Genomic DNA, 24,568 nt, shown 5'->3' with positions numbered 1-24,568 from the left:
ATATGTCTTCTTTACTCAACTAGCTGAAATTACCAGAATTTGTGTGGTTTTGTTTAACTGGAAATTAGAATTTTTATGACTGAGGTCTAATTTATGTACTTGTACAGCAGTTAATTTTTCTTAAACTATGATCTCACCCCTTTTGTGACAATACAAATCATACTGTCAAAAACATTTATTTCATGAAATACTACAATTTCATTGCTTAGGCTGAAAAAGCATAAAATAACATAATATGCGGTCTTTCTCTCAGGTCTGTTGGAGGAAATAAGGAGCGATTTGTCATCGCCCGTCCTGGATTCTCCCAACAGCAGTGCCGACATCACTCTGGACACCACTGGCGATCTTACCGTTGAGGACGTCAAAGACTTCTTAATGTGAGCGCCTTTTATTTATCTGTTCTGGTCTATTAGAGTTGAGTGCATTTTGGGTTCCCCTCAATGTTTTGCTTCTTTAGGACTGTGGATGAAGCTGAGAATAACTTCAGGAACATCACAGAGGAGGATGGGAGGCCTCCTGGAATCCTCATCAACTGAGGCGAACCGGCAGACAGCTGGAGGTGAGGAACGTTTAGCACTTAAGCAGGCCTGTGGAGCGGCTGTGAGCGGAGCGCTGTGGTTTGTGAAGAGTAGACAGGAGATTTGTTATTGGATGCAGAAGGGAGGTGTTTCTGACTGTGACATGCACCCCGCTGAGCCTGGCAGTTATTTATTGTGCTTATCTGTGCTAGACTTTAGTATGCAAAAAAGTGGTGTTTAGTGTATTTTGTGAAGGGGAGGAACAAAATGTACATTTGTTTTTTTAGTTGGGTGACAAGTTCACTTGATTTCTAAATCCTGTAGCTTTTAAACAAGCTACGTTTTTCAACAAGTACAGTAGCAGTGTAGCAAACATGTTTTTGTATTAATAATAAACAATATCTCTTTTTTTTCCCAGAATAGTTACAAGAAAATACAAAAAAAAAGAAAAAAATATTAAAAAGAGAAAACCCAACAAAATCTGAGAGTTATACAGTAACAACATTAAGATAAACTACTAAGATAACATGTCAGGGAACCATCACAAATAAGCATTCATAAAAAAACATACTGACACAAATCCCAGTAAAATAGGTGCTTATGTATCCGTTTTAAATATTTTTTTTCATAATCTTTGGGTTTTTAGGAGTTTAGTATAAAATGTGTGCATCTTTTTGTTGTCTTTTATCAAATCTGATATGAATCATTGTTTGGTTAAAAATAGAAATCATATCTAGTGTTGGAAAATAGCCAAGTGAGTCTTAAATGGATCAGTACATTTTTGTACCTCATTGCATGCTTTGCGACTTTCTAGATGCTACAGTAGTTTCCAGTTTGCTAATGACCACCACTTTATGCTTTACCCTTTAATCCCTCTCCTTGTCTAGTAAGTGCATGTGTACGCAGAGCTTCTCAAGCACTCTTGCGATTCCTGCAGTCCAAATTCCTCCAAGCTGGCTCTCAGTGGGGCATCTGCCTCTCTCATCCTACTCAGTTAAGCCTTAGGCATTATTATCTGAACTGTAAATGTACAGAAAATTAAGAACAGACCACAGTTTCCAGTGCTTTCATTTAGCCATAGCCATTTTACATTTTGTTTTACTGTACCTCTTTGCCTCCTTGTGGACATGTCTGGCAGTGCAGAATGGTTTGAGTGATTGTAGATCAATCGGTGTGTTTGGAGGAGTGCCTGTGATTATATATAATTGCATCCGTATTTAAGCCTTGATGAAGATGTTTCTTTTCAGGAGCAGTTATGGATGAAAACTCATCAGCTGAACTCATTACTTCAAATTGGATCTTGACAGAGCGGTTTGTGACTCCGGAAGTTGCACCAAACATTGTTCAAGTATTTACAGTGGGAATTTTGCACCTTTTTCCCCCCTGTGCCAAAAGACTGAATGATTCATTCTATTATCCTGTCCTCTTTCACCTTTCCTCCAGTTTCCACTCCTTTTTTTCTCTCCCCACCACCATTGGTTCCTTTGAGGGGCCATAAAATGGTACATTTGAGAGGTGACTTTTAAAGTGTTCGGGCGATAAAACAGCCAAGATGTGTTGCACAATGTCCGTACAAAGGTAGGGGGGCTGCTTGCACTGACCCCATGAAGTTTTTCTTCTTCGTTTGCCTTTCAACATTCCTCTTTTCTCACGTCACCTCTCTTCTCACTGTGTGCCATTATTTCACTTATGCTAAATCAAATCGAAATACTTGTATTCAGAAGTTTATATTTTGCCTTATCAGTTGAATTCCTAGAATACATGGCTGCTACAGTAAAGTTCATGAATCTTAATGGTACTTTAGGGCAAACAACTGCTCCACGTAGGTTATGTTTATCGTAGCTCATCAGAAAATAACCATTAAAACATAAGGCAGAACTCTGAAACATATTAAGTGCCCTGCTCATTTACTAAGGAGAACGGTATATAGTCAAAGCGTTTACTTTTCCCCCCCCCCTCCTTACAGCCTTTTTATCTATCTATATATATATATATATATATATATATATATATATATATATATATATATATATATATATATATATAGATAGATAGATATATGATACTGTGATGAACTTTTCAATAGATTTGTGGTCAGAAACCAAGTTATGGACCCTGTGGGTTTGATAGAGATATTTTCATTTCATTCAGTCATCATTATTATTTTTTTTAAATAATGTCCCTTAACCACTTGCCATTGTAAGTAATTCTGGCAGTTAACTGTGAAGTGTGTAATTTGAAGGAACATGTTGTGTATGTAACCTTTCAGTATTCTCTTTAATTCTAACTAGTTTGTTTTTGCCACAGTATTAACACATTATGAAGGAGCTAATGACTTTTTCTATTTACACAGTATTCTTTAGAATAATTTTTTATGGCTTATAAGGGTTGGTATTTTATAGATATTTCACTGGCATTTAAGTAACTAGGCATTTCTAACACTGCATTTTGTGGGGCAATTATAGACAGATGTGTATTAGAAATGACTTCTATAGGTGATAGTGTAGCTAAAAGAGGGAAAGAATCAATAGGACAGGTGTTGCACAGACACATTTGGATGCTCAGATCAGATAATACAGATGTTAGTCAGTGTGCTTTGACTTTGCCTTTAAAAGTGAAAGGCTCTAGTTACATTGTAAAACTGCACATAAACAATTTGCTTGGTATTGATGCATCGTCACATTTCTCCATGCATATTCCCAGGTTTTTGTTTTGTTCTTTACATGTCCAAGAGTCCTCACTAATTGTAATTGATTACATTTTTTTTTGTATATTTTTGCCTCAAATAACTTTACTTTCCATCCAGCACCTATCCTGTGAACATGTATTTAATTTTTATTTTTCTTGAGTAGAATTTTAATTTGAGATATTGCAATGCTAATGAAATATTGAATGTTAATAAAGTATTTACTCCATATTTCGTTGAATTGTCTGTACTCAAATCTGTACCCATCACTGTACTACTGCCTTTTCATAGGTTATTATTGATGTTATCAGTGGTGGAAAGAGTACTGAAAAAACATACTCAAGTAAAAGTACCATTACATTCAAAAAAATGTAGTGTGAGTAAAGTAAAAAGTACTTGTCCAAAAAACTACTTGAGTAAGAGTAAAGAAGTAGCTTATTTAAAAGTAGTGAGTACTGAGCTGCGGATTCTACCCCTTATAATAAACACTGTGCACTACAATTTATAAATAAATAAAAATTGCAGATACTGTAATTCACATTATATTTTGTTCTTTGTCAGAAAGATTGAAGAATATCTATCATCCATCTTTTTAAAATGCATCAAATCAGTACACTCATCACTATTTAAATCATATTATTTGGGGGGGAAAAGCATTTAAAATTAGGCGAAAAGCCACTGGGCCTGAGCATGCTATTGTTGTGCACATAAAATATCAATATTCATAACTGTGCAAAGAATTCAAAAAACCTTTAGAAACTCATATGACGTAAATGCACATTGTTCTAGAAGGGTGGCATCATCCCTTACAGTTTACACGGCTACATTTACTCGCATTGTAATGCTGATAATATCATTTGTAAGAAAAATTGTGCATTAAATAGGGAAGTTATATCCAGGAAACTTTTACAAAAGAAACAAGCACACACACACATGGCTCTTTGTAGTCTCGGCGAAGCTGTTTTATTAGCAGCATCCACACACAAAAAAACAAAGTTGAACATGAAAAATGTTTTTGCGCAAGTGCACTTGCCAAATAAAGACGGATTGTTTAATGGATCAATCAAAAAACGTTGTTTATTAACAGAGCTGGTCCGAGCCTTTTGGGGGCCCTAAGCAGAATTTGATTTGGGGGCCCCCTCCCACTACGCGAAGTCACCTGTGCTTGACTATTATTGACACAAATGTCACGCAATAATGATACATTATAAATGAATACAGTGAGGTTATGTATTAATACAAAATAAATACTTAACAAAAAATAGATGCCTACTTAAATAACAAAGTTTTAACTTTTACTTTACTCTTTTACTAACTCTTTGAAACTTCTTAAAACAAATTGTCTCAAAACATGTAAAATAAATTATTTGCTAAAATAATGACAAAACTGAGAAATCAGAAACATAAAAAGAGCAAGGGTCCAACAATGACAATTATTGTTGATAACTGTAAAAATATTATTTCTCAACTGTCTCAATACAGTGTAACTGTCCTTAAAAATCTTTTTTATTATTATTATTGTAACAGACTTTGTTGGATTGTACATGACAGAATCCAACAAAGTCTGTTACTATAATACCGGTAATGATGTACTGGCGCTCGTTGTATGTGTGTATGCAATCTATTTTTCCCCTCGTGGCTTGCCGTAGATAGGAATGGGTCGCGCGCACTTGGTACTGGAGTGTCGCGGGTTTTTGGAGTTAGCGATCTGATGTGTAGTATAATAAAGTGGAGAAGAGTTTAAACTGCTATGTTTATTATTTATTCAAACTGCTACCCTTACACCTAGAAGGTTAAGTTCCCCTGCGTCTATTTTCTCCAACTTAAACCGATACCGTGACTATGCGCAGTTGCGCACGAATTGTCTATAGACTCGCGAGGTGTCTAGATTATGCGCATGACTTAAACGCTGGCAGACACAGCAGCAGTTTTTGGCAGGTATATTGATCATGAAATCAGAATTTTCTTTTCTTGAATTATTCATTCATATTCATTTATGTCACTTGTTTAAGTCATCTGAATTTTTTTTTTATAAAGCTCGATTGGGGGGCCCCCCTGGTGGCCCCAAGCAGCCGCTTAGTTCGCTTATGCCTCGGGCCGGCCCTGTTTATTAACGAACTGTAACTTAGTCACGCACTGACAGAAATACAGTTCAAGTTAACGCCATGGTTCATAGAGTGCACTGATTCTGAATCTGCCGGCATGGTGAGCGCGAGACGCGGCAGTGCGCAGATCGTGACGCGCGTCTCTATAATGTGATTGTGAAGTAAATGGGAGCCGGAATTCACCGCATTATGAACTCGTCACGCAATACCCCCAACCTCAGACCAAATGTTAGGCCCTGTAGACAGGCCAGCCTATATAAATATCATATTAAGCAGAAATGTACCTTTAGCATATTAGAGGAAGACGCTGATATCTGGATTGAATTGATGCGTGAAGAATGCACTTCCACAGCAGTCACGAGTAACAGCAGGAATAGGCGGTTAAAGTTTTCTATGCTTAATTTGATTTGACAACAGTCACGAGACCGATTACTCGATCCAATTACGTTGATGGATAAAAATAAAATAAAAACAAGCATGTACCGAGTAACGACCACAAACAGAAGGGAAATCGCGGAGAAAAAGTACCGATACATCACTTAAAATGTACTCAAGTAAAAGTAAAATTACACAATTTTTAAACGACTCAAAAAAGTACAATTTCTGAAAAAAACTACTTAATTACAGTAACGTGAGTATTTGTAATTCGTTACTTCACACCCCTTGACTGAATGTTCCGTGTTTTCACTGTTATACGGTAGGGGCGCTATTACACATCTTCTGAGAAATTACATTTACATTTATTCATTTATCTGACGCTTTTATCCAAAGCGACTTACAATTGCTATATATGTCAGAGGTCCCATGCCTCTGGAGCAACTAGGGGTTAAGTGTCTTGCTCAAGGACACATAGGTGTCTCACAGTGGATTCGAACCCGGGTCTCTCACACCCCGTGGCGATGGCGCAATGAATTACTTAATGGTTTAGTGCAGGGCTGTCCAAACTCGGTCCTGGAGGGCCACTGTCCTGCAGAGTTTAGTTCCAACTTGCCTCAACACACCTGCTTGTACCTTGATTAGCTGTTTCAGGTGTGTTTAATTGGGGTTGGAGCTAAACTTTTTCAAAAGATTTTTATATTAACGAACTTCAAAGTCAAATGCTATCTCCGTAATCAATAAAACGGACAAATTATGCCTGCCTATCTGTTTGACGGACAGTATAATTGTGTTTATACAGTATAATATTTAACAACTGTTTCAAAACCATAACTACATAAAACTATAACAAAACCAGGGGTGGAAGCTCGCGTCCGCGAAGCTGACAGCGCCGAAATCCTCGCCTCCGGGTCGGGGAGGGCCCACCAGCGGCTCACAGCTGATGTAATGTTGAGTTACCGCCTCAAAAGGGAACATGCATGCATGTCTTTGTGCGGTTTAATATTTACAGACACCAGTCTATATCGCGATTTTGTTTTAGTTTACTGACCTACTTTTCATCCAAGATCTGTCAAATTCCTCAAATGTGACCAACTACACCTTGAAAAATAGTACTCTTTTATTAAAGACAATTAAGTGTTGATAATCACATTTAACCTACACAAACAAAAATATTAAACTGGAGAAATATGAAAATCATTATGAACATGAAGGGCTATTGCATCATATCATCATCCTCCTCCTCTTCTTTTTCCTCCTCCTCTTCTACCTGATCATCGTCATCATCATCAAAGTAGCGCTCCTCTGCATCATGGCTTACAATATCCAGGTTATCAAAATCTGGATTCCCATCCACTTCACTGCAATGACAATATCAATGTTATTTAAGATTAGGGCTGGGTATCGTAACAATTTTCGATACCGATACCTTAACTTCGATACCGGTTCCTGAACGATACTTTTTTCCGATACCAATTTTATGAAACCAGTTTTAACAATATTACATTACCTAATTTTTATTTTTATTTTTTCAGTTTGTTGACTTTTTTAAAACTCATATTTTGAGTCTGTAAAAAAGCACCAATGACAAAGTTTTCCATGTTTCCTAATCATTTAACATGTATTCTTTACTTCAATGAGCTCATTGTTTCTGCCTTAACTTAATGCATTGTTTAACAATGAAACTGAATGAAAATTAATTGAAATGCATTACACACAGTCACCTCTGATAACAGATCACTCTAAATTGTAATTTAGACACATGCATTTTCTGTAAAGCTGCTTTGAAACGATATGTATTGTGAAAAATGCTATACAAATAAATGTGAATTGAATTAAATCTAGGCTACTGGGGTCCGGGATATATGCCTCACGCTCAACACAAATAAAGCTTGCCACAAAGCACTGGCAAAATGATTATGGATGTGTCGGGAAACAATAGTAAGGATATATTTTAATTGTTTATCTAAACAAGTGTTTACTGAGTGTGTGTTGGCTGCAAAGATGAATAGGGCTATGCTGACTCGTCATTCCTGCAGTAACGTTAGTGAACACGCGCGCGCGCCTGCCTATGGATTAGGTAATCAGACTATTTATTTCTAATTGTTTCATTTAAAAGTAGACATATTTTGACTGTCCAAAGGACTATTTCTCATGTCTGTAAGGGCAAGTATCCTATATGCTGAGTTTCGGTTCATTTGTGACGCGCTCCAGTTCTTGCAGTCGAAGACGGATAAACTTTCTACTCTCAAGTGTATTCTGTGCGCTTTTAAGTGCCTTATCAGATTTACCGTGTTGCTGGTCTTAGCAGCAATTATCTTGTCGAAAATATTGCATCGCGTGCTTCTGGCATCGAGTCTGGTATATAGGTACACTTTTGATCATTTCCACATATTTTGTGACATTTTCTATCTATCTGGGTTGGGACGCTTACACACACAAACACACACACACACACACACACACACACACTACAGCCTCACATGCGATGACGACGAGCCACGTCTCTGGGCAGCCGCGTAAGCTAATGTTTTTCCGCCACAGCCAATCATGCTGCATGTTTATTGTTTCACTGACGTTGACGAGATTAACCACTTAGGTACCGAAATTTGGTACCGAAAAACATGACCTGTTACGATACTCGGTAGTACCGAGTCAATTCGGTCGGTATCTAAAAAGTACCGAACTCGATACCCAGCCCTAATTAAGATATAAGATTATATAAGAAATTAGACCTAATTGATAGTAAAACTGGAGAACGAGTAAGTCCTCTGATTTAACCTGTAGTTGAAGTCATCTATTCCATCCAAGAAGCGCTGATGCATTTGACTCAGGAACTCCTCCCTCAACATTGCTTTTTCTTCTGCAGTTGGCTCCCACTCCGCCGGTCTGGGTTCCTCACATTCTAAAACACACACACAAACTGGTTTACGCAAACTCTATAGGTGGAATGGTTTTTATACAGTACGAACTGCATATTCTATCCCCTTACACTAACTCCATCCATAAACCTACCCATCACAGAAAACTTTCAGCATTTTTTGAATGTAAAAAACATTTTTTTTAAGCCATTTGTTTTACGATGACACAGGAAGTGTTCTAATAAACCACTTTTACGTTGTAATAATCATGTCATTCATTAAACACATTTGTGTCCTCATAAACCACAAATGCCAGATCAAACAATCATCCATCAAACTGATTAGATGGAATCGGAGTTATGACTCATACCTTCCTCATCCGACTCCTCCACTGCACACTGCTCCCTCTCCTGCTCCTCCTCCAGGCGGTTCTGGATGAGTTTCTCCTGGTAGGAGTTGATAAGCAGGTCAGCGAGTCCCCCTGGGCCGTTCCTCATGGCCTCCTCTGAGCGCTGCAGGATGTCCTCTTCACTGAGATACTGTCCGATGTACTGCTCGTACAGCAGTGGATCTCGCACACGCATCTGCTCCTCGCTGAAGTACTGGCCCTCTGCCGAGACAATGTTTTTTTAGGAAGACAGAAGTATCTTCTAAGTAAAAAAGCATGCTATTCTTATCATAAGCATTTCTTCAGCAAGTTCACAAAGTGCTAGAGGGGTTATTTTATAGATTTTTTTTCTTGCCGTTTTAAACTGACACTAAAGACATATGTTACAAAAGATTTCTATTTCAAATAAATACTATTCCTTTGAACTTTCTATTCAACAAACAATCCTGAAACCACAAAAGTATTAAACTGTTTTCACTTATAAAATAATAATAATGTTCCATAAGCAGCAAATTTGATTTTTGAAGGATCATGTGACACTGAAGACTGGAGTAATGATGCTGAAAATTCAGTTTTGCCATCACAGGAATAAATTACATTTCAAAATATATTCAAATAGAAAACAGTGATTTTAAATTGTATTACTGCTTCACAATACTTGCTGAATTTGTGATCACATAAATACAGCCTTGATGAGCAAAGTTTTCTTTCAAAAATCCTAATTTTTACAGACTCTTTTGAACTGTAGTGTACTGTATTTATCAATTCTTCCCAGTGCTGAATGAATCATGACTTTAAATAATTAATCAACATTTATCTTGCATCATTTACTATCTTGTATTTTTACTTGTTGCAATGCATTATGGGATTGCCTTCTCTGCGAAGGGTTCAAGTGCTGCTGAGTTAGAATTTGGCAGAAATTAGGCCGAATCTTAACGGCAGTATACCTATGCAACCTTCAGAAACACACTTCGAACAACATGTGCTTACCCTTCTGAAGAGCACGAAGAGCTGCGTATCGATGGTTCCGGATCCTTGTCCGGTCTGCTGCGCCAGATGCCCGTCTCTGAATCTCCTTGCAGTAATACTGCGCCCTGCAGTCACTGCTCAGGTGTGAGAAAGCGTCCATGTGCTCTGGCTTCAGATGGCCCTGATAGCGCTCTAGAAAGACTAAGGGCTTGGATTTGTACTGATCCATTAAAACCCCCTTCTTCTCCTCCAGAGTTAAGTCTGGCTCCCCCAGCTGCTGGCTTTTCACTGGACTCCCACTGGCTGCTATAGCCTCGATCATTGCACTCAGACAGCTGGATGGCTCATCCTGAGAAAAACAAGCAGGAGCAACAGGGTTAGAATCATGTACAGAATTATATTGCATGTATAGTTCATGTACTGAACACAGGTGACATCACCTGTAGATTTGGGGAATAGCTTGTAGTGTTTTGGGCCTCCTTAACATCTGTCTCAGGAGGACATCTTTCTTGAGGAGCAGGTTCATTGCAGTTGCCAGATGTATTAGGTTTAGTGCATGGCTCGATTTCTCCCCACAGTGCTGTCTTCTGCTAAAGAGGAGCGTCCACAGAGATTCAAGAGGTTAGAATCATTTTGGGTCATTATAAAAAAAAAACAATAATAGTATATAGGCACATCTTGATGAAAATACTTGAGTGAGAAAAGCTAGCATCTTGTCTTCATTGTCACTTTTCTCTATATTTTTTTATTTAAAATCATGATGTGACGGAACTACAGAAGTAGCGACAGATCTTCTCTTTCATGAGACGAACATCGGAGTAAAACGGATTATCAAAAAAAAAAGATAAAAATGGAGGATGGGGACTTGGGCTACGTCCGAAATCCCATACTCTCATGAGTAGGTATTTATTTTGAACAAGTACGTACTTTGTGACTGCTAAAAAAGTATGTTCTATATAGTATGAATGTAATCCAGACTACTACATTCACCATGCTGTCATTATCATGTGACCTACCAGGTCGCTTCACTGCCATTCACAAATCCTCTCCCGTGTCCATTGTATGCAGAATCTCGACAGAAATAGTAGGTTATCCGGTTACTTTTTGCCTACCCTTTTATGAGTACTGTGAATTCGGATATACTACTCTTGTCACGTACTGTTTTTCACCTACTATATAGTAGGTAAGTATGTGATTTCGGATGCAGTCTCGGTTTTGTCCATAGGTTGTTGATTGGATGCAGACGGATCTGAATGTGAGCTTACAGTTGTTTGTAAGAAAGGGGCAGAGTGGAAAAGCCATTATTACATTTTGATTAAACATAACGAGGCCAAGACATGCATTTAGAAAGATGAATTTCCATTTCATGCTGACTTTAAATTTGATTTAGTATATAAACTCTAGTTGTGTTCCTAAGTTATGTGTCAAGACTTTTATCATAACACAATACATTTTTTTTAATTTTTCAATAATGAACTATTATTTAAAAATGTAAACATGGAGTGAATTCTTCGATTGCAAGCAAATCCTCTCTTTTATCTTATGCTTTGTTTTATTAGTAATGGATTGTCTTGAAATTTTCACTTGATTTTGACACAGTAAAACTTTAGAATCAAAATAGACTATTTTGACAGAAAGAGTCTTGAGTCGCCGCAAATGAGCTGAGCACATGTATGTGAATGTAATGACATGTCTCTCACCTGCAGATCTGGAGAGTGTGTCCATCTCTGGTCTGTACCGCAGATCTTCACGTTTTCACCCTCATTGGGTTTGATACATGGCTCGATTTCTCCCCACATTTCTGTCTTCCACTACCGAAGACAGTTTTAGTGCTAACTGCTGTTGATATAGTCTATCACAAAGAATTTTTATTCTGCCAAATAACTCTAATGAAATAATGTGCAACTATGCCTACGGAACGCTGTAAATAATCTCGGTTTTATTTGTAGTAACTTAGTAGGATATGTTACGGACATCCCTACCTCTTAATGTACTCTATTTACACTGGTCCTTTTAAATGTTCTGTATTTAAAACAAAAACAACAACAGTAGAGTTTAACGTTCTGCCCAGTGTAGCCACACTATCAGTTCCGTGTGGAACATCATTGCAGATTGGTAGTTCCGTTTATTTCAACCTGTGTAAATACACAATTGTCCAGTAGATGGCGACATACGCCAACACTCCATTATACTGCTTTGCTTTGACTGGTCAGAAATCTAGAAAGAAATACAGCGACAGCTTTCTGAATCATCTGACCAGAATAATTTAAAAATGAGTTGTCTTATTACTGAGAACTTGTTTAATAACCAGCCAGGTAAGTCTCGTATAACCCATAAAAATGTATCGCCAAAATGCCAAAGTGTAGCCTGAAAAGAAACAAGTAAAAGAAAAAAGTAACGTCATCCAACCTTCGACTGTTCCAGCAAATTTCCAGCAAATTACAAAATGGATAAATATTTCTAGGAACTTAAAAAGATTCAACAACCGAAACACAATTTTCTCAAACATTTGACGAACAGCAATGGAACGGGTGGATTTGGATAGAGTGAGTCGACAAGTCCATTTTATCTGATTGAATACCCGTAGTAGACTATGGTGCATATTTTAGGACATCCTCAGACCTCACTCATATGAAAAGGCGTCATGCCTCAGACTAGAAGGCTTCAGTCATTGGACAAAAATACATCGCACCTCAGACCCAGAGCCAGCTGCAGGTCTGTGTCAAAACAATGTCAGGTGTCAGGTCTCGCTCGTACAATTAAACATAGGACCAAACAGCCTCAGACTAAAAGGCATCAGACATAGAAATGGCCTGCCTCAATGTGACGTCACATGCACACGGTTTTCTTACTGGTTAAATTGTCTAGAACATGTCCCACTGATATTATTTTGTACCTTTGTATTATTTGTTAGTTTTATTTAAAAATTTAAAAAGTTAGCTGCACATTGCCACTAGCTAGCTTGCATGTTGGCAAACTATCCTGAAGTGAAAAAAAAACCCTTTCAGACTGTGTTGCTGCTTTGTGTACAGAGGTTACCAGTTTCTCCTGACCAGTGTAACATTTAAGTAAAACTAAGAATACAATTCAAAGTACAGCTTTGGTCTCTCTCTCTCTCTCTCTCTCTCTCTCTCTCTCTCTCTCTCTCTCTCTCTCTCTCTCTCTCTCTCTCTCTCTCTCTCTGCTTTTTATTTATTTATTATTTTTTAATGCTTGAATAATTATCCTACATGAAGAACATTGCCAAGGGATTACATAAATAAATAAATACAATGAATGCTATCAATAGATAGATTCTACGTTATTAATTAATACACATACACAGCTGTTTTTTTTCCATGTTTGACAATAAAGCTGCTGCTTTAAAGTAATCGATTGTATAAGTAGCCTAAATAAACGTGACGTGAATAGACTGCTGCGTTGAATTGCAGAGCTCGTACGAACACGCATCACAATGATCAGTTGCTGTAATTTTTGTTGTGTGCACAAATTTGTAGAAACGCCACTCTCAGCAGCGTGGATGGTCTCGGGATGTTCATAAATAAGCCGCGAGCGCCATCATAACTGTGCCAAAACTATGGGTGGCAGTGTAGGGAGAAGGATAAAGCCATGCAAGCCAATCAGAATCCTCAGAATCGACAAGAGAGAACCTAAAACCCCGTTTCTCCCTCTATGGTTTCTCCCAGTTGACACGGCAACACATAACCGGCGTTTTCAGAAATCTCCACTTTGACTGGAGTTTTTAGAAATAATCGTTTCTGTGATCAAAACAGGGTTTTCATGTAAATGAGAGGTCAAACCGCAGGGAAATATCTGCGTTTTCCCTTCGTGTAAACGAGGCCTGCCTGGGTGTGTTTGGTCGATGCCTAATTCACCTATGGCTAAGCCACGCCCCCTCCACTCACTCAGTCAACATTCGGTGACAGGCGCTATATTTAGTAATGTTGAAGAGTGAAAAGGCTACATGTTTTGCTAAAAAAAAAACACACACAAAGTTCCCCAGTTGTTTTGGTAGTAAGTTGTCTAAGATGTTGTGCTTCAATATGTAATTAATGGTTCATGATCAAATTAAATATGTACATGTCTAAGTTGCACACGTTGCTAGGACAAGCCTTTTTACTATCTTTACCAAGAGTACCTCTGTTAGTTTGGTGCTACATTATTTACATGAATCATTCAGCACAACATTGCTAACATTTGTTATCTCGGTTATTTACAGATACATTAATGAAGCTAAGTGACATGATGTACAACGCAGCTAGAAGCTAACGTTAACGTTTTCTAATGTTAGCCTAACGTTATGTTAGAGATGTTAAAGATAACGTTCAAATACGTTGTTGACTTATCTTAGAACAGATGTAGACATCCTTGTTTAATTTATTTATTTATTAGTTGTGGTCTACTGCATAACTTAATCCAGAGCAGAAACTTATCTCGGTTGAGATGTGGCTTAATTGGGAAAGGGTAAAAAATACACACTGTCACCCAGCCTCTCGGGATACCTAGTGTCGGAGTTGCATTAACTCCATGCACACTGTTTGACCATTTAAACTTAAAATGACAAGAAAAAACATGTAAAAACGAATGAAAACTGACTAACTGCAATGCATTTCAATAGACAGCAGAGAATGTCTGAGTGTATTAGGAGCTATGCGCACTGTGATTGGCTCATCGCGTTTGGGGGCGTGGCTCAGCATAGGTCAATTGTACGAGACCTGACACATGACATTGTTTTTCCTGAGACCTGAAGCCTTTCAGACTGAGGCGCGATGCCTTTTTGTCCAATGACTGAAGCCTTTTAGTCTGAGGCATGACGCCTTTGATACACCTCATATGAGTGAGGTCTGAGGATGTCCTAAAATGTACACTGTACTACGGAGTGGGGTCTATATATATATTCTTTCTTTTATTATAATTATTTTCATAAACATGTTACAATATAACATTAAGATTACATGAAAAGAGTTTTCACTGTTATAAAATCACGGATTTGTTAGCATCAATCAGAATAAACATGAAACACAAGGTCGCTGTCATCTGTGAATTCAGCCAATTGTAAATCAGTTTTGTCATCATCTGACCCAGTGCAGTCGCTCTGAAGAAGCTGCACTGACTGCACCAGACTGCTTTTATCAAATTACTCTTGCGGTACGGCATACATCACAGTGAAGTAGCATCGGCGCCGTCTCAAGCTGGATAAAACATGTCTAACTGCACTCACTGCTGATGTCGAACACTCCTTATGAAAGACAGCAGACAGTGCATATTAGTTTCAACAAGGCAAATGTAAAACATCATGAAATCATCTCCTGTTACTGACATAACCTCGGTTCCCTGAAATGATCTATGACACTATGGGGAAACAACTTTCTTCAAAAAATAATAAAGCCTCATTGCACCTTGAAGAAACATGACTGCCAGGTGATTCATGCCAACGACTTACCGTTAACTTCACTGTGAAATGCTGACACAGAGACAATACACACTTTTAGTGTAGAAGGTGTGCAGCTGGTAGGCACTATTGTAAGAAGGACAGCATGACTGTAATTGAGCAATTCACTGGGTCTTCCACCCTTGAGCTGCACAAGCTCTCAAAAACTCTCCATTTAGAGCGCTGAGCGGCCAGACGTGTGGATTCCACGATTCTGGATTGGGGTGCCAGATTAAGTCTATCGCTTGAGAGAGGAGGTACTTCCTTAGAGGGATGGACCGGAGATATGAAAAGGATGCTGACAAGCCATTGTTGCCCAGATGCTTGAGCATGGAGTGCCGTCCAAGTAGCCTACTCATATAAAAGACAAAGTGATTGACACAGGGCAATCCACCACTGCCATAGTTCCGTGTTCCACAACAGTTAGTTAACACTACTCAGATAAGCAACATTAGAAAATGCCTGTGATGAGGGGCTCTCTTAAAAATATTGAAACATGAGAGTAGACATATTTCGGATTCACTAATATAATCCAGTTTCTTGGCCAATATGCGCAAGGGTTTGTTTCAGTGCGCTTATTGGAAAGAAAGATTTTACTGCGGGAGCCCCAAATAAATACAGCGGCTCAGCCGGTGCATATCATAGTCAGTGAGTGGTGGGAGGCTATGAACGGCGGCAATGCCGGCGAATATATTGAAAAATGCAAGTAGCATTCCACCTTCTCATGAAAATGGCGGCACTGCCGACCTATGTAGTGTTTAGTATCAGTGTAAGGGACGTCGGCCAGTATTAGCGTCCTCGTTAGCGAGCTCGCGTCCCACATCGAAGACTTAGGTTTGAATCCCGCTCGGAGCAGGTCGAGTAGGACTTGTTACATTTAGTGCCGTTGACCCGGATGGGAGTGAGGTTTAAGGGGGTGAATGTAGGCCAATAAGAGCTGTGAGTGTAAACCTCACTCCCTGCTAGCGACTGACGGTCTTTAGCGTTATTGTTAGCGTGCAGCCTCCCCTGCCGGAGTCCCCAGTTAGAATATGTTACGTTTCTCCCCAGATGGTTTAGTAGTTACTACATTTACCAGCAGGAGCTAACAGTAACATGCTAACCAGTAGGGGTGTAACGATACCCTCATGTCACGATTCGATACATATCACGATACTGAACTCACGATACGATATTATTGCGATACTCCAAGACATATGATAAAAGGTTAACTAAAAATATACTGTTGAGTAAAATGCTAACTTTGATATTACATTGTGGGTTTAAATGAATAGGCTTGGACTCTGTACTTTTAACCCAAGGACAATGGTGACACCAGAATAAAAATATTCATGATTCTGAAGCTGAAAATACAGAATTATTTTAGACGAATATTCTTGCACTTTTTCACTGACTAGATATATTTCAAATAATGTTGGACACTTTTTACTGGTCAGGTAACATAAGACATTGGTATTATCAGGACCCACAAATATTCCCCCATTGCATTATTATACATTATATTCAACATTATATATTGTAGTTTAATGTAGTACTGACACTTGAATTTTTTTCTCACACAATAATTTTTTTTGGGGGGGGTGAACTGTTCACGATACATATTGTCACTATCCACGATACGTATTGTTGCATTTTTGTATTGTGATATATTTTGGCACGATATATTGTTACACCCCTACTAACCAGACAAACCTGGCTTGACACCTTGGTAAATGACTGATTTTTTCTCTATGCATCTCATTATATTACAAATTCTTTGTCTATGGCTGGGAACCTGACATTGCATGTCTGCATATAGGTGAATTCTGGGAGTTTGTTTGTCTGCAATCCCTTAGTTACTGTGATCATTTTTCTACTCATGCAACAACCTTTGAAGGTTCAAACTACAGTAAACTATTTTAAGGCTGCTTGGTCTGATCTGCCTCTGCTTCTCACTGACATTTGTTTGAAACAATTTTTTTTGGGTATGGTTTAATATATTACAAATATAATTAAAATAATATAGAACTGTCTATATAAATAAAAACATACAAATTACACATCTTCCTTTTGCTATAAAATATTTATGTGTAGATCACAGAGAATATCCCTCAGATTAGTTGTGGTCATTACACAATACAAGGTAATACATTGTAGAAATACAATTCTATAGCTTTTCAAACACTTCTGCTTCATCAACCAAGTCATATCAAATCCAAAAAAAGAAAAAGAAAATTAACTTATTGCAGAGAGTTTGTGTAAATAAACAAGTCCTATAGTTTCAATAACAGAAGAGAAGAAAAACTGAGAAATGACTGTAATCATGAAAGCTTGAGGAAAATGTGTTGATTATTTATTGAAGGGTTAAGGACATTAGGCTGCTTGATGGCAAAAGCTCAAGTAAAAAACAAAACAAAAAAAACAAACAGTAATAATGTCCACATGCCCAAAGTGATTAAAACACTTTAAGCAATTATATACTACTCCATCCATACAGATCTATCATTTATTCAATAGCAATTAGAAAAAACTCTCAACAATCCTCTTGCAGAAAATGTGTATCTAGTACTGTAAGATGAATGAAACACTGCACACATTAGTCTCAAAGCCCAATATTAAACTGTCAGATTATGTTGTCAGAGTACATACTTTTGTAATCATTAATGATTTTTGCTTACAGCTAAACCTCTTGCACTCATCTCAACATAGACTATAATAAAATATTGCATTAGACAACAGATGGGTTTACTCAGTTCTACAAAGAGGAATACCTTGTAATTACATTTCAGTGCAATTAGATAAGTCTACAAATGGAAAATATCTGAAAATCGAAATATCAAAAACTTCAAAATACACCCAGATGTTTATCTTTTCTCTCGGTAGCATGCAACTGATTTTCCTTCTCCATCTTTTGAGGAGATTCAGAAATAAAGGAAAATAGTAAATTAACACAGCACAAAAGCTGCATCGAATATTTTAAATCTCAGGTGATAAATTGATGACACTGTGAGTTTTATAATTTAAAGAGCAGGATGTGCAGGAGTCATTTACCTGTGAATTCTCAAAAAAATCATGGCTTGGTTTAACTATACATAAATCACATTAACCTCTTTCAAAAAACAAAACAAAACATTCCTTTGTGTTCCTTTCATTAAACATGTGTCGCATTGCTGCACAAGGGCACAAACCCAGAGGTGCCATTTCAAAGCAGAACAGATCAAAAAATAGATCAAAAGTGTACCGATATAAACTCCCTTAGTCTTCTGCTTTGATAGTTATAAAGTTTGAACATCAGGAGAAACAAAACAAGGTCGCATTAATTACTTTGTCCTTCACATGCAACTTGTGCCACAGCCAAGGGCATCAAAATGTTAAAATAGCATGTTGTGGTTAAATTAGGTTATAATGTGTAGAGTGTAGCAGAAATTGTAATATACATTTAGAGATGAACCTGAGTATGGTAAAGGGTTGTAAATGTGAGATGCACGTTACTGGCTATGTTTGTGTAAAAAGTGAGTAACCTAACTGGGTAAACTTACAGAAACATTTATAGTGTATTGCACTCAGGCTACAGATCATTTGTAGTTTGGTTCTCATTGGATCTATGTAACACGACACACTCCGTCCTCTCAATAGAAAAATAAAAATCATCTCAGTATCAGTAGGCCTAAACAGACTAGAATTGATCCCACAGCTATTCGATTAAAAAAAAACTTGTACATTCACAAGAAGACAACAGAGGACAATTCAAATTGATATGTGCAAAAACATTATAGATCTCTATAAAAAATATGTGCATATGAATAGAGCTTGTTTCTCCACTAATACAACATGTTCTCTATTTACACATGAGTCAATAAAGTACATAACTTGTACAGTTCTTATTAGTCTTTTAATCTGTATACTCTGTCTTTACAGAAAACATTAGCAATGCTCATGATAAAGAGAGGAAAGACTGACAAATATGATACAGATGATACATAACACTACACATCCTGAACTCAAATCAATGTGATTGAGCACTGGGACTAAAATAAGAACCAGAGTTCCGTTTGGAAACCTGAAATTGCATATCCCATGTTCAACACCCTTCCAGATCAAACACTGTTCCCACTAGGATTGGCCGCCATTCCTGGCTGGCTTTCATGATGAAATTACATTTGAAAAAGAAACAAAGACAACTTTGGCTACAGAAAGAGGTCAACATCCCCCATTCAACTAGTTGCCGCACCCTCGAGTGCGAACGGTAAAATTTGGCTAAAGCCGAAGTCCCTCATTGGGCTGTCCTGTTTACGGAGCTGAAGTCCGTGGATTCTTCAAATCTGCTATCAAAGGGCGGTGGCTGTGTGCTTTCACACAGAATTCCTGCCAGACTGCCCATTGGGGCAGGGTGTGGTAGGGACAGATACTCGGCACAGTGAGAGGGGTGCCGCTCTACTTTGATGAGCGGCTGGGTAGACAGCTGGTTCTCCGGCATATCCAGAGAGTCCCGCTGCAGGGCCAGTTCATAGGATGGCGTCCTCCGCCGCAGTAACATGCTGCTCTCTGATAGCTTTTTCATGGATGCAAGAGAGGCAGGGGCCTCCGTTTCGAATGGAGGCTCGATGGAGATACAGGGAGGGCTCATCTTTTTCTTCCGGGCAATGTGCAACGACTGTCCGTGCATTGGAACGTGCCTCTTTTCGCTGAGTTCTTGACCAAACAGCCCATCATCTACTGAAGAGCATATCTCAATTGAGTGCCTGCGATGGTCATCGGCACCGTAGGGTTTTGCCAGAAAACCCTCAGTGTCCACACCGAAGCACTTCTTCGGGTCTTTGACGCTTAACTCGCCTAAGTTGGCAGCACTGCTGCAGTTCTTCACGAGGATAGGAAGCAGCGTCCCTGAGGTGGCGTAAGGAGACAGGGAGTGACTCCGTGCTTCTGCCTGGACCCCTGCCCACAGCCGTGCTGTACTGTTGATGTGGCGGACCTCCTCGTCGGTCGGATCAGCAGAGTCAAACATGGAGCCACTGGGGCTGGTGCTTGTGCTGCTGCCGGCCAGGCTGGGAGGTCGAGAAGAGATATTGTGCTGGCTATAGGGCTGCTGGAAGGTGCGGACACTGGGTGCATGTCCACGTGAGGGCAGCAAGGGCGACTCCTGAGGAATGCTAGGGCCAGGGATCCGAGGAAAATGCAGCTTGAAGCTGCCTGTGGTTATCCCTGCCTGTCTTTCAAGATTGTATTTGGAGTCGAAACTTTGCACGTCGATGGAGTCATTTTTAATTGCTTCCTAAAAGAATAAACATAGGACATCGTGAACATGTGGCCGACAATCACAGCACAACAGTGAAGAACTTGATATCGATTGGACATTTGAGAGTATACCTGTCTGCATAAAGTCCTGCCAATGCTGTGGGTTGGAGAGGAAATGGGAGGGGGAAGCTTGGGGAGGCAGCTGAATTGGGAATGAGGAGAAACACCAGGGACCTGAAGCAGGGAACGGCTTTCGCATGGCTGGGAGTGGACTGAGGTGATGGAGCCTATATGGGAAAGGTTAATGAACTTTCCTTAAGTTTTCGTTCTTTTGAAGTCAATACTTATTAATGCATAAAGTTATGTATTCTGGGTCTTTATACCTAATTCAAGATACCCTTGACTGGTCTCCACTTCTTCTAGTGGATATGGAGCACTGGCTGGCCTCACAGGGCGAAACATGTAGCTGTCATTGGGCAAAGAGTGCATCCTTGACACTGACATTTTCCGTGGAGATAGCAAATTCTCCTGTGTCTTTTGCATCCCCTCCTCCTGTGGAAGAGAAATGTATTCCACTGCTTTTTCCCTCACACATAAACTCACAAACACCTAGAGCCAAGTTTGCCAGGTTAATTCACCAGCTCACTGCAGTTGACAAAGCAAATTTACTCTTTGCCAGAGCAGCCCATGAGGGGTAACAAATGTTTCTGGCCACCCTGTAGAGACTCACTTCTCACTGTCCACATCGCATCAGCATATTTTCTTTGTAATGTGACAACTCAGCACCCAATACAACACAAATGCAATCCTGTTGCCTGAAACCAACTCAGACTGCTCCTTATAAAGTTAATGGTGCACAGTAAGTGAAAAACAAATGGGACAATGTTTTGTATACTATATGACCAGTTGATTACACAAGGGGTTTTCAAACTTTTCGATCGCACATTATGATGATCCCCTGGTAAGAAACCTAAACTATAAAAGTCATCTATATATTTGTATTAAGAAAAATATTAAGTGTGATATTATAAAGACAACATGTTTTCAAAGTGTCACCAAAACAAATTATTACAATATTATCTCAACTAACAAAATATTAACTTTGTATTAAGATATCGTTGGTGCAGGCTTTGGGAGTAGATTTGTGTAAAAGGGTCATTTTTGTTAATTTGAATGTCTGTATAGCATATTTTTGTATGTTTTAAGATTATTTATTTTAATGATTGCTTTATAGAAAATGTGGTGAAAAATATTTTTTTATATGTTATAATTAATTATATATATATATATATATATATATATATATATATATATATATACATATATACATATATATATATAAAATTAATTATAAAATATAAAAAAATATTTTTTTCATATTTTCAATTATATATATATATATATATATATATATATATATATATATATATATATATATATATATATATGTTTGATGCAACAAAGATAGAATTGAGATTATGTTGGAGACCCCTTATCATCATCAAAAGGTATGGTCTGTTTAGTTAAAAGGACTGCATTTTTGCTGCTGAGTTAGGTCTGGTGAGAGATCCCTGAAAAATTCCTTAGAAAGTAGTGATGTGTAGTGATATGTAGTTCATATTTCTTACGGCCGATTCCGATTGCCGATTTTTTTCTTTGTTGAAGCAAAATTATTTGTTGTTTATTTGCTCTATAACAAACAATATTTAAACAAATATATTTAAACAAAAAATATATTTAGCCATTTGAAATTAGAGGCAACCACTCATTTGAATCACGGGCCAAACAAAGATGCTACAGTACACACTTGTAGCATGATCAGTTGTTTTTCATTTAAATTAGATTGTATAATTTCACGATCTAAAGCAAAAACAAAATGGTCTTTAGATTTGTGAAATTATGCTACCTTAAGACACCTGCACAAAACAAAAATAGCACATGGACTTAATGAAAATGCAAATTCACACTTATAAACACTACCCTATAAGGAGGTAAGAAGAAAAGAAAATCACATCAAAACTTTTCTGAAGACAGTTAGTTCTCTTTAGAGATACATTTATAAAAAAAAACACCCCCCAATTTAATATTTATATATTTTTCCTGTATATCGAGCTTCACGAACAGTGAGCTTGCTGTGTCTGGTATAGAACACCAAAGAATCAGCAAAATATTTGATTACATACTATAAAAAACTTGGTATGTAAAATTGAATAACTTGATAAATGTGTTAAAATAGTTGCGTGAAACATATTTAATTGACTTAGGTTAACGTGTTAACTTTGACAGCCCTAAAAATACATTTAGTACTATATTGATTTTCCTGAAATTTTCCCATACCCCCTAGCACTGTCTTGCAGCCCCCTGGGGTTTCCCAGATCCCAATTTGAAAACCCCTCGTTATACTATTATCATAAATACATAGCTTGACAATGTTTATTCATGACTTCTTTTGGGCAAAACCGGGGCAAGTATACCTGTTTGGGTGAATCTGGGTTTGGTCCTACATAAGTTGCCCTGCCTTCAGGCCCTGAAGAACTCCCTGCTGAGACGTTGCTGAGACGCCGAGCCATTTTCATCTCCATCTCAATCTCAGCGTCCATTTCTGCATCTTCTTTAGCCTCCTTATTGCTCTCCTCCAGGTGTTTCATCAATACGGCCACCACCACGTTCACCAGCACAAACTGAGCCATCAGTACAAAGGTGACGAAGTAGATGGGGGAGACCAGAGGCAGATAGCAGTACTCCTCTTTAGGGCACTCTCGCAGAGTGTCCTGCACATATGCAACATGTTAATGATTAAACCTGCACCTGTGAAACCCTCTCAATACAGTTACAGAAGAATAATAAAAACTCCTCTGCAATGTAGTACCTTCATTATGCCATTCCAGTTGTCCCCCGTCGATACTCTGAATAACGTTAAAAAGGCCATTCCAAAGTTCTCAAACGTAGCATGGCGACTTAATCCTTCACATGGGTCGTCGTCAGTGCATTCTAGATGAAAATATTGGAAGACAATAATTTACCAAGAGTCGAATACGTTTAAACATCTTATCCACAAAAAGCATAGCTAGACTCCCAGATTATCACTGAATGTGTTGCTAAAAGTAAAGATAACCTGACAGTATCCTCTGTATTATCATTAAAGAAGCAAATGAGCCGTTACTCCCAAACACGTCTGACACAATAATTATCATTGATTTTAAAGTTGAAGGCTAATGAAAGTAATTAGAGTGCTCGCCCTTTAAGAGAAAGCATAATCCTGTCATTTGTGTTCCAGAGGCCTCTCGCTGGGATTTAAGTAGCATAGAAAAGGGATATAACTAGGTAGCATAGAAATGTCTCTTTAAGCCTAGAGGCTATCTCACAAAAATGCTACCTGAGCAGGAGCAAGCTCCAAAGATCAACAGCGCTAATTTAGCTTCTTCTTGCATTATAACCAGGGGTTAAATTTGTTCAGGGCTGTCCGGGGCTCAGCCCCGGCACATAGGCTTACGCTGGTAACTCATAAGGGGACATTCCTCCTTCCACATTTTCAACAATATAGGCTATATATATACTTTTTTTTTCACTCCTTTCTCGTTCTTTCTAATTCAACAATAAAACGAATTCCAAACTTGAGCACACAAAATATGATGCACACAAATCAGCACGTTGCGAGGAGAAATAAAAACTGTGAGTCCTGACAAGACACATGCAGAACTGGCCACAAGCGCAAGTTTTGTTCTGCCAGTCATGCAAATCTGGGCGGGGTCCAAACCTATGTGTAACAAATTCTATTGGCTGCTGGCCTTCTCTGAAACTATTATTATGATTGGCTGCTTGTATTACAGGGATACGTTTTCTTTTTGAGTTCATTTGTCTTCATAACTGTAAGAATCTTTGTGCATTGGAGCAGCGGATTTCCATAAATTTATGATGCTCGGGAGGCTAACTGCAAATTATAAATGGTCAGCCATTTAAAATAAAAGATGAAGATTGTGGTATTAATGTTGTACACTAGGATTTAGGAATACACAGGATC

The 24,568-nt window shown here is 38.3% G+C and overlaps 3 protein-coding genes across 9 annotated transcripts in view; 1 reads left to right on the top strand and 2 right to left on the bottom strand.

The window, feature by feature from the left end:
• llgl1 (LLGL scribble cell polarity complex component 1) overlaps positions 1-2,504 on the top strand; it is a 45,502-nt gene extending 42,998 nt beyond the window's left edge. For 2 of the 3 annotated variants that reach the window (XM_077213254.1, XM_077213252.1), the window contains exons 21-23: positions 254-377; positions 458-559; positions 1,766-2,504. In XM_077213254.1, the coding sequence (XP_077069369.1) occupies positions 254-377; positions 458-536 (203 nt within the window). In that variant the 3' untranslated portion in view covers positions 537-559; positions 1,766-2,504. The remainder of the gene's footprint in view (positions 1-253; positions 378-457; positions 560-1,765) is intronic. The other variant, XM_077213253.1, reaches the window with a different exon arrangement.
• Positions 2,505-4,144: 1,640 nt separating this feature from the next.
• On the bottom strand, positions 4,145-12,016 carry ccdc97 (coiled-coil domain containing 97). Of its 4 annotated transcripts, none has more exons than XM_077213258.1 (7): positions 11,885-11,996; positions 11,603-11,713; positions 10,343-10,492; positions 9,924-10,251; positions 8,916-9,155; positions 8,466-8,589; positions 4,145-7,045 (listed from the first exon to the last, which is right to left on the bottom strand). In XM_077213258.1, the coding sequence occupies exons 2-7, from the start codon at positions 11,699-11,701 to the stop codon at positions 6,901-6,903; spliced, it is 1,086 nt and encodes a 361-aa protein (XP_077069373.1). In that variant the 5' UTR covers positions 11,702-11,713; positions 11,885-11,996; the 3' UTR covers positions 4,145-6,900. The 4 variants fall into 4 exon arrangements, with proteins under 4 accessions (XP_077069373.1, XP_077069375.1, XP_077069374.1 ...); XM_077213260.1 differs by having other exon boundaries at positions 10,343-10,489; XM_077213259.1 differs by having other exon boundaries at positions 10,343-10,489; positions 11,603-12,016.
• A 5,627-nt stretch (positions 12,017-17,643) lies between these two features.
• The window catches only part of cacna1ha (calcium channel, voltage-dependent, T type, alpha 1H subunit a), a 112,514-nt gene continuing 105,589 nt past the window's right edge, over positions 17,644-24,568 (bottom strand). For both annotated transcript variants that reach the window (XM_077213249.1, XM_077213250.1), the window contains exons 31-35: positions 23,417-23,538; positions 23,022-23,318; positions 20,931-21,099; positions 20,680-20,834; positions 17,644-20,584 (exon numbers count right to left, since the gene is read on the bottom strand). In XM_077213249.1, the coding sequence (XP_077069364.1) occupies positions 19,586-20,584; positions 20,680-20,834; positions 20,931-21,099; positions 23,022-23,318; positions 23,417-23,538 (1,742 nt within the window). In that variant the 3' untranslated portion in view covers positions 17,644-19,585. The remainder of the gene's footprint in view (positions 20,585-20,679; positions 20,835-20,930; positions 21,100-23,021; positions 23,319-23,416; positions 23,539-24,568) is intronic.

The sequence above is a fragment of the Siphateles boraxobius genome, unplaced genomic scaffold (genome assembly GCF_051911475.1).
Source record: "Siphateles boraxobius isolate OS27281-9 unplaced genomic scaffold, OSU_SipBor_1 66, whole genome shotgun sequence".
In the NCBI taxonomy this organism is placed as follows: domain Eukaryota; kingdom Metazoa; phylum Chordata; class Actinopteri; order Cypriniformes; family Leuciscidae; genus Siphateles; species Siphateles boraxobius.
The sequence above is the reverse complement of the archived record's forward strand: the minus strand, read 5'-3'. Positions and strand labels throughout refer to the sequence as shown.